Below are 25,324 nucleotides of genomic sequence, written 5' to 3'. Positions count from 1 at the left end.
ACATCTATATCATGTAGCCTGCGAAATGTCAATACATCTCTCTCAAGTAGGCTGAGAAATGTCAATTAATACATCTATCTCAGATAGGCTGAAATATATTGATGAACTCCTTTAATAAAGAATTTCGAATTACAAAGTACTTGCCACCTTGTAGCTTTTAATATTAAGTGATCTACACAATCTATGATTTAACATTGGTTATCAATGCATATAGACACCAATTTTCTAACATGGTAAAATCTGTAATACATTTTCTCATCAACTGGCATGTGTCGTGGTGAAAAATGAAAATGAAGTATTTGAACAAATGAATTTGCTATATATGTATATTGCAATCAGCTTATTATACATTTTTAAACAATCGCACAACAATACAATATCAAAACATATGTTGACAGGAGCCTTACTAATACTACTGCTCTATTATTGTCAGCGAAATTCTGAGATAAACATATTACTGTGATGAAGGGAACAAACGACAGCTCAGTCATTTGAAGATGCATGACAGTCAACTGGGCAATCTGAATTTCATTCACAGACACACCTGGCTGATATTCAAATCGCATTGTAGTAGTTTTAGATGTACATATTTGTATCAAACTGCTTTGAGAAGTAATTATCAAAATTGATGAATTTGTATGACTTTCATCTTATTCATGACAAATTGCAATACCAAGTAAGCAATAAATAAGACTATTTAAAACATTTTTGTCACGCAATCCTTTGTCTTTTTAGGCTTTTATATAGAAGAAAGTCCACTTGTAGTGAAAAGGTTACCTGTAGGTGTCCAATAAGTTGACAATTGCTGTCTATTATTTTTAAGAATGGACAGATACTGTCTGTTCTTAAAAATAATGGACGGTAATTGTCAACTTATTGGACAGTGCCAGGTAAACCCAATAATAACTTATTAGATATCTACAGGTAGGCTGAAAATAAGAGAAAGGCAATACATTTGTCAAAGAGATACAAATTTAATTTTTAAATTCCCTACAAGTAAGAATCAACACAGATATCGGAAAAATCACTGAAACACTTAAAGCGATATTTCCTTTTAGTAGAATTCTTTGCTTCAACTCGTAAGATTCACAGTTTTTAAATTCCATTGGCTATTATTATATCGCATCAAAACTTAATTTGAAAGACATATTTCCATACTGTATTTGAATTTCGCTGGATTCAGAGGCACATTCCAAAACTTCTTCACAACGCTTTTTATATTCCCGAACGAAGTTCAGGGGGGGGGGGGGGTACATAGGAATCACTGTCTGTCCGTCTGTCTGTGTAGATTCGTGTCCGGGCCATAACTTCTTTGTTCTTTGACTTAAGCATACCATATTTGGCAAACAGGTCGCTCACAATAATACGATGTGTCGAGTACCTTCATGACCTCTATATGACCTTGAACTTTGACCTCAAGGTCAAAATTAATTATAGGGTTTTGACATAACCATACCATAAGACATGGGTGTATCTCCATGAGACTATGTGTCATGTACATTCATGACCTTTTTATGACCTTGACTTTTGATCTCAAGGTCAAAATTATAGGTTTATGACATGGATTTGTGTTCAGATTATATCTTCCATTTTCTTCTACAAGGGCATACCATATTTTGACACCCAGGAAAGAGGTAGTTTATACCTATTAACAACACCCTTTGGCGGATTAGGGTAAGCAGGGGGTATTCTTAGTGAGCATTGCTCACAGTACCTCTTGTTTATGTTTATATCTCCATGAGACTATGTGTCATGTACATTCATGACCTTTTTATGACCTTGACTTTTGATCTCAAGGTCAAAATTATAGGTTTATGACATGGATTTGTGTTCAGATTATATCTTCCATTTTCTTCTACAAGGGCATACCATATTTTGACACCCAGGAAAGAGGTAGTTTATACCTATTAACAACACCCTTTGGCGGATTAGGGTAAGCAGGGGGTATTCTTAGTGAGCATTGCTCACAGTACCTCTTGTTTATGTTTTCTTTTTCAGCATATCCTAATTCTGAATTATTACTTTCGCTTTCATGAATAATTTCATTTCACGAGATAGGTGTATTGTGTTCTTTTGGCTGGCATTAATTATTTCCTCATCCAAATATTCGAAAACACAATGCTTTTCAGATCAAAATTTGGCTCCATAACTTTCTCACCCTCCATATCCAGAATAATTGCAGTACTTTCACTAAAATCCTTAAATTTTGATTGTGCAATGAAAATGCTCTCCCCATCATAGGAAGCCATGTTGATATGGCTCAGTACTATAGAAAGAGTGAATATAAAACCTGCAGTAGAAGACTACTTACCTGACACTGTCCAAAAAGTGAACAAAAGAAACAGAATTCTACGGAAGACTGGTTATATTGTCAGACTATTCAAAATAACTTTATTCATAATTAACATTGTCAATGGGTTTACCCGAGTCTGTCCATTCTTAGAACAAAAGATGTAATGTTTTATGTAGGATATAAGCCTCTGTCCATTCTGTGAGAGAAAGAACTGATCTCGGCCCTATGGGCCTCGATCAGTTCTCTCTCACAGAATGGACAGTGTTTGGCGTATATCCTTTACAGATCTTATAAATGTTTATTGATAAAAAGTCAGATTTATTTTCAATTCTGGCTTTATTATTCACAAGTACTTTTTGACTGCAAGAAAATGATGCAAATCTGACTAATTATCAAAGCTGGTTTAACTTCAAGGTTTTAGAGTATTATTGAATTTTAAAATTCTCGTTTTTTCAGATTGTAACCTTCCAGTTGGTAATGTTATCAGATTATCAAAACACCTATGTCAAGGTCATATATAATGACCGAGAAATGACCTGGGATGTATTGAACTCAGTTGGAAATTACCCAGTAAGGATTGGAATCTTGAAGCAGAATGAAACTGCAGAAGAATATCCACAGTCTTACCTTGACCTGCTGTCAAAACCAGAGGACAAAAACAAAATACAGAAGATTGATGAAGTCATTCCAACAGGACTTGTTGGAGATGTCACGTAAGTGATGACTATTGTCAATCACATATCTTAACCAGACATTAAATGTGGAAGATATATTGTGTTGATCCTGCATATCATTCATCTTGATATAAATATAATACCTGGCTATTTTTCCTTTGGAAAATTGCGAGCTGGTTAATTTGTGTGTTAGTCTGCAGGTAATACAAAATCAATACACTGGGTTTGTTAGAAATGCTGAAAAGCCATTGTTGTTGCAATTGGATACCCCCCCCCCCTTTACCTCCTCATTATTGTTGTAATGATAATTATTATACAGTCATCATGTAGCTAACACTTAACTACAGTATTACATAGTGTGTACTTTTTTCTCTCCCCTAAAACTAATGCAGAAAATAGGGCTACAATAATCAGGAGAAGGGAGACATTCGTTTACTGTAGACCTGATGTAATTCACACTTCATCATCAGATCATATTAGCTGCAGGACAACATTTTCTGTTTCAAAACATGAAAAACAACAAAACATACACAAGTATTGATTGAAAGAATTGTCAAAATCTGGGTTGTTGCAACACTGATAAAAATCTATCCCCAATACCCTTAATCTCACCCCTAAACAAGCAAGTTCTCACCCTTTTCCTCATTCAAATGTGTATGTCTTGCTATTTTCATTTAGGCCATATCTTCTAAGTAAAGAAAGAGTAAAAGTTCATACATGGACTTGACACAATGATTGCAATCGTCAGATGGTTTGTCATGACCCTGACACGAGTTATAATTTGGCCAAGGTCAAAGCCACTTAGAATAATAGTCTGATAATGCAGGGATTTTTTTAACTTGAATGGATATGACTTCAAATAAACTGTATTTTGAATATGCTGTACTTTGGATGAACCATGTAGGGAATTAATTTACAAGTACAGTTGGCAAATGTATGTTAACTTTAAAGGTATTTTCTGAAATTCTTGAAGGGAAAAATGAAGGTCAAGGTCACAAGTTGACATTCATGTGTTTGGATAACATTTCAGTCATCCCATATTTTCTACTATTTGTGAACAAAGGCTGTAATTTGCTTTTGATTTGTTTTTTAAAGTATATTTTCTTTTTGATAGATGGAGCAGAAAAGGGTTTTCATATTATCGTATCTCCAAGTCAGTGGCCCCAGCTCATCCAGGTCTACAATGTAATACTTATATTGAAAGTCAGAAGTTGAGTCAGAAAAACCCACAGAAAAAAGTTGTGACAGCAGATGTCAGCAAATGTCCACCAAGTCTGTTACAGACCACAGACTCATTTAAGACATTCACAAGTGCAGAAATTCCTAGTTCCATGACCTGCTATGCCAAGCGAAGTGCTTTGTCAAGTACGGCCCGAGATCAACGCAGCCAACGTTGTTGCTACAACAAAGGAAACAAAGGGTTGATTTTAGACCCTACACTTGCTAAAGGATTTAACATATACATGTGAGTATATAGTTGTACTATATATGAAGAAAATATTACAGGTTAAATGTTAAATGATTCCTAGACTGGAATGCTGAAATTGCTGTTTTACAGACTACTCCACTTATATTGAACTATGTTTTATATTGAGGTAAATTTGAAATAAATCCCCAGTAACATTATTCTTATGGTTGAACATAGGTTATATTGAATTTTGGATATATTGTTACCCTCATCAGCTCACCTCAGCTGAAAGCTAAAGTGAGCTTTTCTGATCCAAATATTCTGTTGTCTGTCATTATCATAAACTTTTCATCTTCTTCTCCAGAACCAATTGGCTAATTTCATTCAAACTTGGCAAAATCATCCTTGGGTGAAGGGAGATTCAAGTTTGTTCGAATAATGGACAATGCCCTTCTCCAAGGGGAGATGATATTGAAATAGTGAAAATATACTGATACAGTTTAAAAATCTTCTCTAGAACCAGCAGGCCGATTTCAATCAAACTTGGGTGAAATGGGTCCAAGTCTGTATAGAATAGTATTCATATAACTGGTGGCTGCTACTTAGTTTATGTGGCAGTCGCCACTTAATTTATTTGGCGCCTGCCACTTTATTTATATAGCAGCTGCCGGTTATTCAACTCCTCTCTCTCTCTCTCATTCTCTCTCTCTCTCTCTCTCTCTCTCTCTCTCTCTCTCTCTCTCTCTCTCTCTCAAAATGAAAGGTGTACAATCCCCAATCCCTGTAATCTCCCTCTCCAATACTTAGTAATATGTATGTGATGTACAATTCAGAGCATTATTATCTGTAAATTGTGCTGATGATTTACAAAGTTATATAAATGTTTTGTTACCAAATGTCGACAGATTCACGCATGAGCAAAACTTCAGTCATTTGTACTTAATATGCCAACGTATCAGGCAGGTAGAACAAGGGGGCTGACCATCTCCACTTTTTTGAGAACTTTCATTTTCCGTTATTTTCACATGTAAAATAAAATTTATACACTACTAAAACACAGATAACATTCATAATTTATTCACATTCATACACGTACCTACAGACAATTTAATAAAGTATACCACCTAGTGTACAATAGAATAATAAACATATCGAACATAACTACATATTTGGCCTTCTCGGGGGCTACTCACGTCACTGCGATAAAATAATCTGTAAACCCCAAAGCTGAATTTCCTGGTTGACATTCAGGAAATCCCTACTGAACCCGGGTTGACATCATTGAGTCAACCTATCTAGTATCCGGTTTGACCTCTTCGGGGAACCCATCAGAACTCGGCTTGACACCATTGGGTAAATACTAACTATTGGTACCCGGGTTGACACCGTCGGGCAGAATACTAACTATTGGTACCCAGGTTGACACCGTCGGGTAGATACTATTAGACAAATGAACACACTGTTGCACCTCTGGCAGTGAACAAAGAACTGATGCACTGTAGGTGAAGCTGAGCTATCATTGGTTATCACTGGTCAAGTGATCTACACCCTTGGTTAGTTATGCAATCCATTACCTAATTTGGCCATAGAATGCTGGAACCAGATTGTAACATGATACTACTGTTAGTTGTAAAACTACTGCCTTCCTGTCTTATCTTATCATTATAGAATACTACCATATATCTAATACTGCTTAGTTCTATGGAGATGGAAGCTTAATGCTTCCATTTCATAACTTGATAGAATTAGACATCATGATACATAAATAGACATACTGCTAAAAGTATGATGACAGCAATAAAGTGTGCATAAACAAACATTTTTTCTATGTAAAAATTATACATTTAATTGGCGGATTGACCCCCACCCCACTCTTTTGGTAGTAGTAATGAATGGTAAAAATGTAATAATGAATGAATTGAAAGATGAACGTAGTGTAGAAAAATTAATATCACCTGACTTGGAGTGCTCACAGTTTATTACAAACTGATTTTCAGCTAGTTTTACAGCTACTATTAACCATAGATCTGAGAGATAATGAAAATGATTTTAACTATTGTTTGAGTGTTACTGCTTGCTTATCAGGGCTATGAATGTTGATAAATGATACACTTTCTACTGTAGGATTGGACAGCCGACTTCAGCTGAACAAATTTCAGCAGATAAGAACTTTGGCATTTGTTGTAATGCTGAAAATAGTTATGCTTCAAGAGAGGACCTTTGTGCTAAGTTTGTGGAGGTACTGCCTGTATGCACAGCTGAGAACTTTGTGGCCAGTGGAGCAGGTCAGTATGATTAGAAAATTAAAGCAAGTTATGCATATGTTGTAGTACATGTTTTTACTCCATAAAATCTCCACTGTTGATGATGTAAAACTTATACGGTACCAATTTTGATGCACCAGATGCGCATTTCGACAAATAATGTCTCTTCAGTTATGCTCAACCGAAATGTTTGAAATCCGAAATAACAATGAAGTTTTAGAGCTATTATAGCCAAAAACAGCGTGCCAAAAAAAGTGGAGTCAAATTCGTCTAAGGATAAGAGTTATGCATGAGGGAGATAATCCTTAATTTTGAAATGAATTTCTAAATTTTATAACAGCAATTAAATATGCATCCGTATTTTCAAGCTAGTAACTAAGTACTTAGCTACTGGGCTGTAGAGACCCTCGGGGACTAACAGTCCACCAGCAGAGGCCTCGACCCAGGGGTCATAATGTAAAACTTATACGGTACCAATTTTGATGATTCAAGCTGTCTAAATCAAACTAAATTTTCATTTATTTGTCTCAAAAACTAGAAAAGCACAATTTGCATCTAGAGTTTGAAAAATTTTATGGGGAGGCCCTGGAAAAACACCCCCATCCCCACCCCTTTGTCGCTTTGCAACTTGGCCGTCTGCTTTTGGCAGCAGGACTAGTTGCCAATCAACTAGTCAGTTAAAGAATCTGCTAGTTCTTTTGACTAATATTATGAAAAAACTATGTCGAATTCTGTATTCAATCTTAATCCTGCACTATTCCAACCCCAGCTTTTCACTTTTCTTTGTTCATTAAGTGGTGCTTTGGGAAAACTACTTGTGATAAACGTCTTTTTTTGCATTCACTAGGTGGTGCCTTGGGAGATCCACATTTGACAACACTAGATGGTTTATCCTTCACTTTCAATGGACATGGAGAATTTGTACTGATGAAAGCAGCAGATGTTGAGGTTCAAGGACGATTTTCACCTCAGAGAAATGCTGGGGGTGTGAAGAGTGCTACATTTATAAGTGCAATAGCAGGAAAACAGTCCAATCCTAACAGTGATAAAGTGGAATTCAGATTGAATTCTGCAGCTACAGATACAGGTAGATAAGTGTTCATGAAATAAGATGTGGGGTCCATTCCTTGAAGTTTGGAAGAGCGAATGCTGTGTACCTTTAGGTGCACCTTACAATTCAAGCTTTAAATGCTGAATCATGGATAAGGAATCAGATGCTAAATGTGAACCCATATTTTCTACATAAGGTTGACCCATTTATACACTGTAGATGTGGTAGTTTTATTTTACCATGATGTTGCTTTCATTTATATTTTTCTGAATAGTCTGGATGGACATGCAGCCATTTGCTCAAAATTTACAGGGGCAAAGTTTATGAAACCTACCGTGACAATAGCATTGTTGGCCAATGACTATTTGGTGCAATCATGACTGAACATTATCAGTGTTAAGCTAAGTTTACAAGTTTCATATTTGTCACTATAAGTGTCAAGAACTGGTACATTTTCCCTGCTACCTCCACCCCCTTAGTTTTTATCATTTTTTTGTTGTTGTTGAGGATTACATATAAACTTGATAGATTGGCTCCAAGCATACCTATGCTTAGAACCTTAAAAGCTCTTTTTTCTGTAATTACTTCCATTATTGCAAAATTCTCGTGTGTAGTCTGAAGATGATATTCAGACACTTTTTTCAGTTTCAAATTGTTTACACATAATTATTGTCAAATTAGCTCCCCCAAGTCACTATTTGTACACCAGTATTGAGTAACTGTAAACAAGTTGTAATGTATGCATAAAAAAAATCAGGTGTGAAACAATAATGACCATTGGGGGGGAGGGATTTAAGTGTTTTTACATTTTTTTTCGAGTTGCATGATTAGTGCGCAGTGTGCAAGATTATGCTACAATTATTTTGAATTTGAAGTTAATTCTTTTGGTGAATTTATTTATATCATTGTGTAGAGGTTGATTCTCATATTTTTATTGTCTTTACAATGTAGCAGAAATCTGTATCCAGGCATTAATGACCCCAAAATGAGATATATATTAGTGTGTCGTGCAAATTAATTTTCCAGCAATACTGTAAACTGTCAAATCCCTAACATTGAGTACAAAACCACTCTTCATTGTTAGATAATGTGTCCAAAATGCAAGTAAAGTCAGTAAAAGTATGATTTTTGCATTCATATTGTGATGATGATCACGAATCAGCGGTCTTGTTAAAGTACCAAATCCGCCACAATATGAATACATGTACTGCAAATTATATAATAAACACATATAAGTTTAGAAGATATTGATAAATTATATGAATGTAAGGCCAATTCAACTTAATTAGTAGATTATCATCCAGGGTCACCAAAAAGTATAGGGCGGGTGGGAGGGTTTTATTTTTTAATTTTTATTTTCTGAGAAAAATAATGATGACAAACGACTTTTTGTCAACATATGTGTATCATTTAAAGCCAGATGGATATCAATCTATGCTTATTTCACCGACAAATTCCAGGTTAAGCTTTAATTTCAAGCACAGAAAGATACCAAACTTCATCAAGATATGAAGAACATTTATCCCTTCCTTTCATTTACACCCGTAAGAAATTAAGAAAACCATATGCATAAATCTATTTTCTTCACATGGTTTTTCACGTTGCTATACCGGAAATTTACACAAGAAGTGTAAATACCAAAGTCGGACATGAAACTTTACCGGAAATCGCAAGTTTCGCAAAATAACAAAAATTCCGGGCGGGCCGATTTTTTAGGGGTGGGCGGGGATGATAATCTATCGATTTAGTTGAATTGGCGTAAGGGAAAAGCCATTTTCAAAACACATCACTCACCATTTTTCTTTGACAGAAATCCTAAAAAATGGCGCAGTTCAGTCTATGGATTTCTCTGGAGGAGCCGTGGATTGGAATGAAGTGTCAATCACAAAAGCAGTCAGCAGCAGCAACATAACCACTTACAAAATGATCTTTAGTGGAGGACTGACAGCAGGTGTACAGCTTAACAATGCAATGTTTCAGCTGGTCATTTCAGCATCTTCCAGCTACCGCAGTAATTTCACAGGTATAGTTTCTTAAAATATGTTAATTGGATTGATTGTGGGTTCTATCATTTATGCTCTCACTGGGGAAAAAAGTGGGTATATTGGTTTGCACCTGTCCGTCAGTTGCTAGACCAAGTGTTGTCCTCTCAATATCTTAAGATTCCTTTGTTTGACAAACATCAAATTGTTATACTGGTTTCCTAAAGAGTAGATTACCTTTATTGATTTTGAGGTCAAGGGACAATTTACTCTGGATATAAGATATTATTGTACCTCAGTATGAGAATTCTATGCAACGCGTAATCTGATTGGTCTAAACAGTCACGTGCCAGGGAAGACAAAACTTCATATCTCCCTCTCAAACATCATATTTCCCATTGGGCAGCTTCGTGCATTTTCCATAAATTTAACATCAAAGTAGACGAAGTGTATTATGACGTCACAATAAGTCCGAGTCATTCTACTTTCATAGTTCGTAAGGCACAAAATATTCGGGTCTCTGATATACAGTTTTAAAATCGACTGATTTTGGTTGATATAAAAACATGCAAGTAAATCAGCATTCAAGGAGAATGGAAATACAGAAACTGGTTATCATATCACTGTGTTTCGCTGTTTGTACCGTCTATATATACGTTGACGGCGCGATGTTACTGTTAGGGCGATCTCAGCTACATACATGTACGATGTATAGATGAGTAAACTCCAATCTCAAATACAATTTTGTGGTCTTGCTTTGTTTCGGTATAATAAACAATTTATTGCATGATAGTGAGGGAGATATGAAGATTTATTCACCCAAGAAAAATCATATTCCCTGAGGGCAACACCCTCGGGGAATATGATTTGTCTTGGGTGAATAAATCTTCATATCTCTCTCACAATCATGCAATAAATGTATATTGTCTGCATAATATCGTAAAAACCCTCTGATTAACATTGGTATGCTGGTTCCCCCTAATAGATGTCCCTTTTTGATTTTGAGGTCACAAGATCAAAAGGTTAAGGGTCAAATTGGACACCAGAGAATACTGTCCACTCAATATCTTGAGAACTATTGTAGATTCCTTATTTTACGCGAGTACTTATTATCGCGAAATGACTCATGGACGTCAAATCGTGAGAAAATAAATTCGCACGTGCTCTCTTGATTTAGTGTTTTTACATGCATTTTAGCAATATAAAAATATAAGTGAGAAAAAAAATTTGTGAGTGATGTTTCTCGTGGAATTACATGATAATAAATTTCTCGCATATATGTAGGAATTTACAGTATATCTTTGCATGATAGGCATCCAACTCGGTATGCTGGTAAGTACATCCTACAGACTAGATGCCCACCATGGGTCAAAATGTCTTACACTAATGCTCCAGGTCCAAAATAGTCATACAATGTAAATATAACATATATTACATCATTTAATTGGCACTTGTTCTGCATATTGTCAGTTTTTGAATCGAGGCAAGGTACTGAGAAACAAGTTGATGGTACAGGAGTTTTAACAGTCTCATTTAAAGTCAGCATTTCGCACATTCTATGGTCGTTACAACGATCTACTTTGCCAATACAACCTATCATTGGGTCAAATGCTGTCTGACGTGTTTCATACCGATTGTTAGGCCGTTCGTGGCACACTGATTTTGAATATGGATAATTTCATTTACCTGATCTAGATATAGGGCTCACGGAAGGTGTGACCGGTCGACAGGATGCTTACTCTCCAGGAGTTAGTGTTTGTCCAGCTATCTATTTTGTATTGCTTATAGGAGTTATGAGATTGATCACTATTCATTATCTTCACCTTTCACTATTATGACATCTTCATACTTATTTTGAATCTCATATTAAATCAATTAACCACAGATCATGTTGCCTGATAGAGATGAAACAGTACTATGATTGCTCATGACTAATAGCTACTGGATACAGGGAAATATTCACCCTCATTTTATTTTCGCCCTCGTAAGTGGGCAAATTTAAGATTGGGCGAAACTGGGTTTTTTGTCTAATCTCTTGTATGATTAACACATCTGTGGGCGAATATAAAATGGGGCAAAATCATCAGCGAGTGTAGAAGGAGAATGATCATGTATACAGTAATTACCGATGTTTTTCATGATCAATAAGATTTAAAGTTGTTCCATTTCAACATTTCCACACAGGGGGCATGTTTCTAAAATGTTTCTTGTTTATATATTTTTGCTGACTGTGCTTCAAAAAAATATATAGAGCAAAAAATCTTCTTCTCAGAAACAACCGGGCCATGATCATATCAATGTGCAAGCATCCTCAGGTATTGAAGATTCAAGTTTGTTCAAAGTATGGCCACAGCTGGGGTAGGGTGGGCCACAATTTTTAATATAGGAATTTAATAGACAGAGAAAAACTGTAAAAATCTCATTCTCAAAAGCAATAGTGTATGTATTTATATGCAAGCATTAAAAGATAGTGCAGAATCAAATTTTGTCAAACCATGGCTGATGATGGGGGGGGGGGGGGGATTGAGGCTTAGGACTCAATACAGAATCAAAGTTTTACATACAAGTATATCTTTAAAAGATATTTTATCAAGAAACACTGATTAAATATTTTAATTTGTAAGCACTTCAATGAAGTTGAGATTCATAATTTAATTCATAATTTTATTGTTGGCATGAATAGGGAATCAAAGTTTTATTGTAGAAAATATAGAAAATTGTGGGGGGGGGTTGAAGATTAGCAGGGCCACAATTAAAATCATATCACTATGGAAATGTTCTGAAATCAATTGCCATTGGTTTGCACCTGCCATTGTGTGACGCCCATCATGTGTCAACAATTGGATGTTTTAACTTTTTCTTGTTGACTATATACCCTTCCAATTCTTTTCAAATTTGGTATGAAGCAGAAATCTTACGTCCATCTGAATATCTCTAAGAAAAACTTGCTGCATAGTCATATATGGAGTAGTGAGGCATCTAACTTGTAAATTTTATGCTCTATGGGATAGAGGTTTTGAGTCCATGCAGGACTGGACCAAATTTAGCAGATAGTTTGTATGTGTAAAACATTTAAATAACATCTTTAATGCTATTGAAACTAAATGGGTATTTAGACGGAGTAGGTAGCCCTTTACCAAAATTGTAAATTTCATGATCCAAAGGGTAGGAAATTTTGTAACATTGTGAGGCAGAAATGGTCGTAGTGATTAAATAAATGTCTTTATCATTTGAAAAACTTCTTAGATTTTGCTGATACTTTATAAAAACTAAATACATAGTAAGGAAGAGCAGAAAGGGATACCCTAAAATTGTAAATTTCGCAACACCGTGGTTCTGACTAGGGCAGGTCCAAAATAGTATGTACTGTAACAATGTAAATATAGCATATATTACATCATTTATTGGGCATTTTTGGGAGTATTTGTGTTTTAATTAAGAGCACATCTTGTTTATTACTACATGTATATAAAATATATAGATACTTTGAAAAGATGAATTTAAGTGTTGGGTACTTTCAAGAGCTTTTCTATAATTATATTGTATTTGAGCTACATACAACTTGCCTACTGATAATGAAATGTTGTTGTTGACTATTTCAGTTTCAGTGTAGTTTTCACATCTTTAGCTCCTGATATAATGAAACTGAATCCACCATATCATACAGCAATTTACAACATATTTGTCAACATACATACTTGTATACTTTGTAAGGAAGCTAGGTTAACAGTTTTCTTACTGTAATGAACAAACTTAACAAATCTTAACTAACTTAGTATTTCTAATGATAAAATTTGGATAACAGTGTTTCATACAAGCAGCTGATCAATATTTCATTTTTTCTAGGACTCTTGGGCAACTTTGATGGTTCAACTAGTAATGACTTTACTTCACCAAATGGAAGTGTCACACCTTCTGACTCAGTCGAGAGTGTCGTTTACACATACGGAGCGAAATGTAAGTCTTGTTTTCCTTGCTGTCGAATGTCTAAAGAGCATCACAATGGATTTATGTTATGTAGGTGTTAATTATCCATCAGCAATTAAGTTTTCCCAACAGATATACATTTTATCCTTCACCAGTAGGAGGGAGTTAGATTGGATGTCTAATACTGAATGAATTTAGGGCTATTCAGACTATATACTTAGTTAAATCGGTATGCTGAACTTTTCTGTGTAATTTGAGAACACATGTAGATAGGTTTTATGTATGAATAGAGTATTGTTAGTTGTTTATCAAATAAGGATTGAGATGGACCCAAAAAAATTCAAAAACTTCGGATGTACAGTTGAACTTCGGTATCTCAAACACCGATACTCAAATATCATGGAATGTCAAAGTGATTCGGAAGTCCCAACCACTTATTTTCTAATTATTTCACCCTTGATATGTCCACTCCTTGGATATCTCAAAGTTTTATCCTGGTCCCATAAAGTTCGAGATAACGAGGTTTGAATGTATATGAAACCACTGATTGTATGTAACTGTGTATAATATGATACTGTTAATGCATACAAGTAAAGCTTTTTTAAAAAGATCGCCGTCTTTAGCAGCAACTCTATAAAGTGAAGTTGAATTATGTCCCTTGTCTTCATTATTGAATTGAGCTAAAATAAATAATCTCACGGACATCATACCTACAAAGCTGTGTCCCGACTCCCATTGTAAAAGTTTGTATTTATGAAGGGTATATGTACTGGAAATCAAAATCACTGTTCCCTGTATTAGCACTGATTAAAGCCTCTATATCAAATGAAACTGAGATTTTCAGTGTGTATATCAAAATATTTATTTTTTAACCAAGTTATGAAACAAAACAAACTAAAAAGATTTAAATTGCTCAAATTTGCATAAAAAGTATTCTTGCATATTGTATAGTACAACTGCTTTAGAAATTAACCAGGATAAAAACCTGAGAATATTGTAATAGTTTTGCCAAAAATAATATCATAAAATACATAGAGTTTGATGGAAAAGATTAATAATTGTTATTCAAATTTGAGCAATTGTAAGGAAAAAAATATTCTGAAGGAATAGGATAATTTTAGAACAGATGTGTTGAAAAAAATAAAAACTTTAAGTTTACCTGATACAGACAGTCTAAACTTACAGCAGGGATAATTTTAAGCAACATAATATGTAATTAAATGTTACTATCCTATTCCTTCTTAAGATTAGCAAAGTTATCAAATGCCACTAATAATACAAACAAAAATGGTTGCATTGGAATCACTGATTGTCAATTAAAATTATCCCAAAACACAAGCAATCAAAACAAAAAACGGCGAGTTTTTCTATTTGTATGCAAAAATGAAAACATTGCTGTAAATGAAGTAACCATAGAAATGCTTTGTATTGGTTGCTTTTAAAATCGTAATGTGTCAATTTCATGAATTGCATTTTTCTTTTGTTCGTTTTGTCGATTATTTTTTTGAAGATTGAAAATCTTGAAAAATTGTTAAGTCGTACGAAAATTAGAACACCAGAAAATTATCTCCCTTGCCTTGAAGAGCATTTCAACCAATGAAATAATTGAAAATTTTCACTTCATGCACTTTCTACCAATGAAAAAAGAGAGGAAGTGCAAAGTCCGAAGACTGTAAAACACTTCAACTCTATATACCGTCTTCCAAGGAAGACGGTAATAATTTCATTGTAGATTGATTGTCATTGATCAAAGAAGAAAGGCAATGCAATCAAATCCAACACAAATTTCTTTATTCCAGAAAGTCTTCATGTTTTAGTCTGACAGAAATATTTTATGAATCTCTTCCAATTTCATTGTTCATTTTCAAATCGCAGAATTTATCAGTAGCACCACCATTACAGTACAGTTTACTCCTGAATACATTGAAATTCATAACACTAGCTGATTGTTTTCAATACATGCAAAGTTTTGTCATTTTTGAAAAGAATTTTGTTTTAAATCAGTCCCTTATATTTGATAAACTTTTGCAAACCTAAACAAAATTATTTGGTCACAGATTTAGTATTTTTTTTAATGAAAGTGTACAAATGTATGTAGGCATTGAAATCAAAATTCTGAAAATGTCATACAACGAACGCGTCTGGGTTATAGAACTGATCTCAGGACACTTGACTACTTGCATGATTATGGACTCGTCAACCATGGCAACGACTGATGTAAACAAATTCAAAGTAACTGTTATGAAAACAATATAGTACCAACTCAGTGGACTGCTAATTTACCTCAAATGAAGCGATATTTCATTATGTAAACAATTTTGAATCAGCCAACATTTTAATACAAAGCAAAAGAGGATGCTATGAGGGAATTATAATGATTTCATGTAATAAAGTGATCATGTAACAGTTATATTTCAAAATAGCGGATTTCAATGTAAGTTGCATATTAAGCTGCAATTGTACAGCTGTTAAATTTGTGCATTTACACTTTTAATCAATTCATCACAAGAAATACACAGATGCAAATAGCATGCATGTACAATGAAATAGATTAGTAAAAAGTCAGGTTTGTTTACATGTTACTGACATCGGTTATCAACATGTGTTTAATCAGGTGTACATGATCACTCATACAGACCAAGTATCTGTTGTGCAGCTAAAATGAAACTTTCCATCATCCATTCAATGTTCTTTTTAAAGATCAGCAAAAATATGAATGACTCTGTTAGATTGGGCATTCCTTATGGTTGACCTTCGTAGATCTTGTTTTCTTTCAGTTCATTGGTGACCTATTCCTTCTATAAATTCGTGTTTATACGCCCATCTTTTGATGGGTCATATCATGTTATAGGCTTTTCCGTCTATCCGCCCATCTGTTGACTTTTTCATCTGGGTCATATATCTTTCACACGGTTTGAGACTCAAGACTATAAAACTTGTTCAGTCAGTAGTCAACGGGGAAGGGGCAAGAAGTGTCACAACCCAAAAATATGTCACTGTGGCCTTCTGAAATGTTACATCTTTAACATACTCAAATTATGTCCAGATCACATTTTTCACACTGCAAGGCCTAGGACGATTAAACTTGATCAGCTAATGGCATCTTGGGGGGGAAAGATGTATCACAAACCAAAAATTGGTCAGTGTGGCCTCGATTTGGTTGATTGATTGATTGAGGTTTTACACCAATTTGGGTATATTTCAGCCATTTTACGATATCTTTTTGGAATTGAGATACATGTATATATATATATATATATATATATATATATATATATATATATATATAAACACATACATATACCTATATTAAGGCTTGTATTGTTATTTCATGAAGGGCAAAACAATGCGAACTCTACTCTGTTTACGTATGGTGGAAGTCCAAACAACACTAACTGGGCTAGCCACGTAGATACAGCTTACACCCCAGTCTTCTTCAATGCTAACCTGACCATTATGTTTCCGGATCCTGCCAAGAAAACTCAAGCCATCAGTGCTTGTAACAAAGGGGCTTCCACGGATTCTGATCCAGAAAAGCGCAGGGAATGTTACTTTGATTTCAAGGTTACAGAAAATGCTGCTTTGGCTTCAGCTACCTCTGACACCAAGACGGCTTTAGCAGAAACACAGTCCACCCTTGGTGAGTTTGCTTTAAGATTTTTATGTTAAAGTTCAGCCATCTCAAGTTAGGTTTATTAAGAAGAGTACATTACAAGCTTAGCTGGAGCTAAATACATTATATTTTCAAGTTGGATACTAGTAGGTTAAGTCCAGTGTGGATGAATTGTTGGAGGACAGAATACATAATATCAAACAAGAATTTCACTCTCACAACTTTTGTTTAGTCACACGATACAATCTTGTGTATAGTAGTGATCTTCTACATTACTCAGTATTGTGCTTTGTAATGAAACATAAAGTATAATTTTTCAAAAATCTAAATGGTCTAAACCAGCAATCACATTCTTATGAATTTAGGCTTACATTTTGAAGGGAAAATGTTAAAATATCAATTGATGCAAATATCAGCTCCAGGTCTTCACTTGTGCTCTTGTATAGATTTTTGTTCCATCCACATTCAAATTCATCTGTATGTAATTTTGTTTGGTTTTCAAGTCACCTTTATTTCTTTGTAGCCAACTATCCACCAGAGATAAAAAACGGCAATGTTACAATCCAGGTATCGGTTGGTGGTAATTTCTCACTACAGCTAGTGGCTGAGGATCAAAATGAAGGGGACACCATCTTTTTCCTTTTGAATAGTGATGCTCCTTCTGGAGTTAAAGTGGATAATGCAACTAAAAGACTGTCCTGGATCAATGTTCCGGACAGTAACTCCATGTCTATCCAGGTCACAGTGTCTGATGGGAAGGCCCAGTCTCTGTGGACTCCAAAAATTAAATTGTGCAAGTGTAAGGTAAGAAATTATGATGTATAGGGCACAAGTACCATTCCTACTCACAAAGAGGGATGCCATATTCTTCCATTCATTTGTCTGTTTAGAAGATATTTCAAAGTGGTTTTGGATTTCAAGGGACTGTGGGCCCTTAGATAATGAAGTTCAAAAGTAGATATAGATTTTTTGTGAATCCAGGATTTTTATCGATCACAGTGAAATACCGATGTCCGTCCGTCACACTCGACTTTGTGGACATAACTCCATGGAAACTGCAGGACAGATGTTGTTCAAATTTCTAGGATTGTTAGTCACCATATGTAGTTGATCATATTGCACTGCCATTTTGATTCTACAAAGTTTACAGGAGTTATTGGACATTTGCACTTCATTTTTTTTTTTTTTTGCGGTGGCGGGGACATATGGCTACGCATAGCAATCTTGATTTTTCCAATGATTTTAATGCACTTTGTCAGAACTACAAGATTGATTGATATAAGATTTGTTGTCAGAACTACAAGATTGATTGATATAAGATTTGTTGTTCAGTATTACACATTAGTGTGAGATGCAATATCAGTCAAGTTTGCAATATACATTAATAAAATTAATGTAGTTTATGAAACATCCTGCATACATTATTTCTCTTTGTGAAAGTATCTTGTGAAGAGTTTTTTTTATATCTATATACATGTAGAGCAGTAGTAATAAAGAAATAAAACTTTTCTGAAAACTGTTGTATGCATTCTATTGAGCACCTATAAGTTCCCCCTTAGATTTTTTTTTCAACTCATGCAAATCAATGGAACAGTACAATATTGAGTGGGGGGTAAGTACTGTTTGACTTAACTTATGCTGCTAATAGCTACTATATCTTTCATATCTTTGTGTTTATAATGTAGTTTTAATGATACAAAATCATAAATCAATGAATAAGGTTTGAGTGGATTATGTTATTGTAAAGGGAGGTATAACAATAACTCATTTTGAATTTATCTCAAAGTCAATCTTTCACTGGACCATCAACACTATGTTCTAAATACCCCCCCCCCCCTTCCTAATTTTCTAAGTTCCCAGGGCGTTCAGTAGGATAAATTTTAATAGTGTATGTCACACCAATGAATTGAATAAAGATCTCAACATATTTGCAAATCACAATAATTAAATACTTCATGACAACATAAACTGCATTCTTCTCAGGAGATGTTCTTGAATAATTAGAACTGAATTTTTACAGTTATAATGAATAATTTTTAATGATCATGCTTCATATTTCTGTGTAGAATGGTGGTACGTGTGGCTTCAATGTAGACAGCAGTGACCAGTTTTTCATTGTTCCCTGTACCTGTGTGACAGGATATGATGGTAACTTTTGTGAGAATGACCAGGATGGTTGTGCGACCAATCCCTGCTGGCCAGGAGTGGACTGTACTGATGTCCTTGCTCGTGATCTGTCCAGCACTCCAGCTGGATTTGTCTGTGGTTCCTGTCCAGTTCATCTCGATGGAGACGGAATCACTTGCTCAGGTATTTTGTGACAAATGTAGTTTTCATTTCAGAAAATATTGATATAAGTGGATATAAGGGGATGCTTACTCCTCCTAGGCACCTGATCCCACCTCTGGTGTGTCCAGGGGTCCGTGTTTGCCCAACTATCTAGGAGTTGTAGGAGTTATGAGATTGATCACTGTTCGTTATCTTCACCTTGCATAAGTCTGAATGTCAATTAAAATGAATTTTAGTGCTTGCCACTGCCTTGGAGGCAGCAAGTCAAAATTTGTGTGCACTAAGATTTGTAATTAACAAGGACTTGAGCGACTTTGTGATTTTCTTTATCTCATTGTAAGATAAACTCTTCTCTTGCAACTTGAAGGACACTTGTATTGAAATCTGGATAGAGAAGTATTTAAAAGGACTGAAAATTGTGAATATCAGAATTTCTCCAAGTTGATGTTTTGATCCCTTACTAATTTTGCAGACAAGGATGAGTGTGTGGTGAACAAACCTCCCCCATGTAGTCAGAACTGCACCAACATTGCTAATGGTTACACCTGTTCCTGCATATCTGGGTATATTTTGGGCGGTGATGCCCGAACTTGTCAAGGTGAGTACTACAGATAGAGGTATCCAACAAAGCTTGTGTCATTAGGTCAGCTATTAAAGTACAGAAGGAGGAGGCAGTACTGTGTATTGTTTTGTTTTCATAATTGATAGAAGTCTTCAAATTTAAGTTGAAAAAATGGGTGATCACAACTCGTACATATAATGTACTGTAGTAGTTGGGGATATATGGACTGTGGATATCGGTTTGGGTAGATCAGTGGTTAGAGTACCTGACTATGACTATGCAGAGGTCCTGGGTTCGATTCCCAGTCCATTGCATAACAAAAAAGCAAGAAATATTGATATCTGTCGTATTGCTTTATTTATACAATTTTATTCTCAATGTATTTCACTTGGAAAGTATTGAATAGCCAGGAAAGAATCTGAATACTGTGTACAGGTTTAAATTCTGGACTAACTGTTTCTATATTTCATATCCATTCTAAATGTTTTGGCATTGTTTTAATCACTCTCTTTAGAAATGAATTTGACATTTTTGTACTCATCATGCACAGATGTTAATGAGTGTCAGACAAATACGGACAAATGTAACAAGGCCACCACAACTTGTAGTAACACTGTGGGTTCCTATACCTGTAACTGTAAGACCGGTTACTCCAGCGACACCCAATATGCTTGTACAGGTAAGAAATTTATGCAACTTACCTTTGTCACCTTAAAAAAGAAGATTGAGCTATTTTAAAATATGTTTGATGAAAATATGAATAAATGTTTTAAATACTTTCAGACATCAATGAATGTTCATCCAATCCCTGCCCTGCTAACTCAAGATGTCAAAACACTGTTGGCAGTTACACGTGTACCTGTAATTTTGGATATGAGAAAAACACCCAGACCAACACATGTGATGGTAAATTGTTTCTGTATCTGTTACCTGGACCTTTGAATTCTCACCACAAATCAAATATGTTGTGATTGGTTAAAAAAAAAGTTGAAGGAGGTACTCTACATTGTCAAAATGGCTGACTTCTGTCTATAACATGGATGAAAATATATAGATATTAGCAATATTTGCTTATTCATTTCAAAAACCATCGCCTAGCCGAGTAGCTCAATAGGTAATTAGCACATCGACTACTGAAATGTAGATTGCGGGTTGGAGTCTAGTTGGGGTTTTAAATTTTTTCCAGATTGCTTGCTACTATAGCTGCATTTTTGTCTAAATAAAGTAAATTTGAAAGTTTTAGTTTCAAAATATTGTTGTACATATCCTCCACTTTTCATTCATTTCAAATTTCTCTGGAGTACGTAGTATATCTCCTTAACTGAATACAGTGAATTCCTTATACTAAGGTCCACTCTGCATGTAAGGCGTGATGATTTATTTCATACTTACACAATCTATTTGTGATTTTTAGCCGAGTTGCAACGAAGTTGAACTCGGCTATTGGTTTGGTGATGCGGGCGGGCCGTTGGGCGTCAACAATTGGTTTCCGGATGATAACTCAAAAAGTTTGCAATCTAATCAAATGAAACTTTAATATATTGTTGGGTACCAGGTAAGGAAGACCCCTATCGATTTTGGAGAAAAAAAAGTCAAAGGTCAAGGTCAAGTGACCGAATATAGAATGAAAATTTCAGAAATATTTGGTTTCCGGATGATAACTCAGAAAGTTTAAATTCGAATCAAATGATACTTGAAGACATTGTTATGTACAAGGTAAGGAAGACCCCTATTGATTTTGGAGAAAATGGGTCAAAGGTCAAGGTCGCAGTGACCGAACATAGTTTTCAAATTAAAAAAGAAAATAGTTTCCGGAGAATAACTTGAACATTTTTAATTTGAATCAAATGAAACTTGGTTATATTGTTGGATACCAGCAAATCAAGGCCCCTATTGATTTTGGAGAAAATAGGCCAAAGGTCAAGGTCACAGTGACTAAAATAGATTGAAAACTTCAGACAAATATATTTTCTGGACAATAACTTGAAAAGTTTATAACTGAAATTAGTTCTTCACAATTATAAATATGCCACATCATTCCTGACTTTACAATGTATCCCATGCAACTCGGCTTATGCACCCCTCGGTGCATATATTGATTTTTAATACAAATAAAAGTTATGAAAATGATAGCATTTAGTTTTATGAATTATAGTTGGTGCATCTTTCAAAATAGAGAAGGATTCAAATGTGATATGCACTATATTCTACCATGTCACAGAGCAAAATGGTTTTAGATAAGTGTGTTGTGTATGAAATATTACCTCGTTGATTTAATTGCATTATGTTTTGTAGACAAGGATGAGTGTGCAGGTTCCAACAACTGCCAGCAGAAGTGTGTAGATGGTGTGGGTACCTACACATGTGCATGTAACACTGGGTATCGTCTCAACGAAACAGATTTAGTCAGCTGTTTACGTATGTATGCATGTCACGTTTTCACAAAGAAAGTAGAATATATTAGGTAGATTTGATTAGTTTAAATTTTTAGTAAAAGATTTGTTAAAATTGTTGACTGAATCAGGTAGATGAGAACACAGGGCTCACAGCGTCATAAAACATTGCTTTGTTATATATAAAATGCTTTTTTTGTTGTTGTTGTATCATTAGGTGATGAAGGTAGCTAGCATTGCAGAAAAAAACCTGCAAATTCTTCTGCAATGATTGCTACGTTCATCACTCGATAAAACAACAGAGAAAGGACATTTTATGGTTTATATTTACATTTTGATGTATTATCTAAAAAATATAAACAAGAATTAAGATCTAAAATATCATATGGTTTACCCATTTGTTACATTAAATGAAACAGCCAATGCCCCCTTTGACCTTGATGACACTCCGTATTTGGTAATGATTTTGCAGACAGATTGATACTAGAAAACCAAATTGAACTAGTTATACCCCCCGAACAAAGTTCTGGGGGGGGGGGGGTATATAGGAATCAATCTGTCTGTCCGTCCGTCTGTCTGTCTGTGCAGATTCGTGTCCGGGCCATAACTTCTTTGTTCTTTGATTTAGGCATACCATATTTGGCACACAGGTGGATCATTATGAGACGATGTGTCGAGTACCTTCAAGACCTCTATATGACCTTGACCTCAAGATCAAAATTAAAGGTTTTTTACAATGGATTCGTGTCCGGACCATAACTTCTTTGTTCTTTGACATAGGTATACCATATTTGACACATGAGTATATCACCATGAGACGATGTGTCATATACCTCCATGACCTCCATATGACCTTGAACTCAAGGTCAAAATTAAAGGTTTTTCAATGGATTCGTGTCATACCCATGACTTCTTTGTTCTTTGACATACGCATATCATATTTGACACATGAGTGTATCACCATGAGACGATGTGTCGAATACCTTCATGACCTCTATATGACCTTGAACTTGACCTCAAGGTCAAAATTGATTATAGGGTTGTAATATAGTCATACCATAAGACATGGGTGTATCACCATGAGAATCTGTGTCATGTAAGTTCATGACCTCTTTATGACCTTGACCTTTGATCTCAAGGTCAAAATTATAGGTTTATGCCATGGATTTGTGTTCGGACTATATCTTCCATTTTCTTCTACAAAGGCATACCATATTTTGACACTCAGGAAAGAGGTAATGTATACCTTTTAACAACACCCTTTGGGAGATTGGGGTAAGCGGGGGTATTCTTAGTGAGCATTGCTCACAGTACATCTTGTTTGCAACTAACATGTATTAATTGCAGGATGATAGCAATATCAATTTCAAAAGCAACTCATGAGAAAAGATTCTGCAGTGAATGTAAATGTATGAAAGTGAAGATAATGAATAGTGATCAATTTCATAAAGAATTCAATTTTGAGAGTATAGGGCAAACACAGACCCCTGCACACACTAGAGGTAGGGTCATGAGTCTAGGAGGAGTAAGCATCCCCTAGCTTCATCCAGTCTTCAGAATTATTATACCCCCCGCAAACGAAGTTTGGGGGGTATACTGGAATCACTTTGTCCGTCTGTCCGTCCGTTTGTCCGTAGACGCAATTTGTCCGAAGTTTATTTCTAATACCGCTGGACATATTTCATTCAAACTTTATGGACATCTTCTATATATTATGTAGTTGTGCATCTCCTATTTTCATTGAAATATTGTAACAGTTATAGAAGTTACGCACATTTTCTTTTCATCTTTGAGGTTGCACACTTTGTCCAGAGTTTAATTTTAATACCGTTGAACAGATTTGATTCAAACTTTATTCTCATCTTATATATATAATGTAGTTGTTCATCTTCTATTTTCATTGAAATATTTTAACAGTTATGGAAGTTACGGACATTTTGGGGTTTGGCATCTACATACTGTATCTGCAATCTTGTGACTTCTCGGTAAAACATAAAGTGGCTCATGTGTGTTGAATACTTATTTGTCATATAGTATTTATAATCTCAACTATCCCTGGCAATGGGATTCATAGTAAACTGCCTTTATTGCAGCTACTTAGAGTTGTTATACCAGTGGAAAAGATTACAATAATACCAATACTTGAGCTAATGTCATTTATTTACTGACAAAATCAATGACAAAGTAAAGTTGGCATAACATAATGATCTTTAACAAAGTGAATATAAACTAAAGACTAGAAGAGTTGACCAGGGATTTGCAATCATACAGCCTAAAATGTGCCAAATAGTATTCATTGTTTATATTAAGCATATTTTTAATATTTCATGTACTGCTGTACTGTAGAATATACATTTCTGCATTCACATTGATTGACCTGTAGATGATGTGAAAATATCCAATGTGCTTGCATTAAATATTTCCCATCATCTTATATGTCCCGCGGGGGGTATTAGTCCCATTAGGACAGTTCTAGTTCAGACTGGTGTCAAAGTTAAGTATAACACATACCACATGATAGGTCCTTACACAAACACCCAGAACTGGGATTTCAAAGGTAAAGTTTCAAAATGGTGAGCAGTCCAACAAGACTGAGAATAATGTCTGCTGACATTTGTATTCTTGTGTCAAAAGTAATCATGGTAATGAATTTTTTATTTAATTACATGTATAATGACCACAATTTATTTTGTATATTTTTGAAGCTGAAAATGTGTGCACAGCACAACAAAGAGCAACCTGTGATGGTGGTAGCGGCCGAGCAACATGTGCCGTGTCTAATGGCCAGGTGTACTGTACTTGTCCCAACGGTTATGCCCTCAATGCAACAAAATACTGTATAGGTAATGTACATATTAAAATTATAAA

At 35.0% G+C, this 25,324-nt stretch overlaps 1 protein-coding gene across 1 annotated transcript in view; it reads left to right on the top strand.

Annotated features, from left to right (window-relative positions):
• The window catches only part of LOC125656457 (serine-rich adhesin for platelets-like), a 106,725-nt gene that overhangs the window by 21,738 nt on the left and 59,663 nt on the right, over positions 1–25,324 (top strand). The window contains 14 exon segments of the mRNA XM_056145735.1: positions 2,750–3,006; positions 4,088–4,436; positions 6,510–6,660; positions 7,487–7,726; positions 9,501–9,713; positions 13,519–13,629; positions 16,937–17,239; positions 17,736–18,016; positions 19,279–19,522; positions 19,974–20,099; positions 20,614–20,742; positions 20,847–20,969; positions 22,359–22,481; positions 25,162–25,299. Of these exon segments, the coding sequence (XP_056001710.1) occupies positions 2,750–3,006; positions 4,088–4,436; positions 6,510–6,660; positions 7,487–7,726; positions 9,501–9,713; positions 13,519–13,629; positions 16,937–17,239; positions 17,736–18,016; positions 19,279–19,522; positions 19,974–20,099; positions 20,614–20,742; positions 20,847–20,969; positions 22,359–22,481; positions 25,162–25,299 (2,788 nt within the window).

Source organism: Ostrea edulis, chromosome 7 (assembly GCF_947568905.1).
Source record: "Ostrea edulis chromosome 7, xbOstEdul1.1, whole genome shotgun sequence".
Taxonomy (NCBI): Eukaryota; Metazoa; Mollusca; class Bivalvia; order Ostreida; family Ostreidae; genus Ostrea; species Ostrea edulis.
This window is presented reverse-complemented; position numbering and strand designations above follow the sequence as displayed.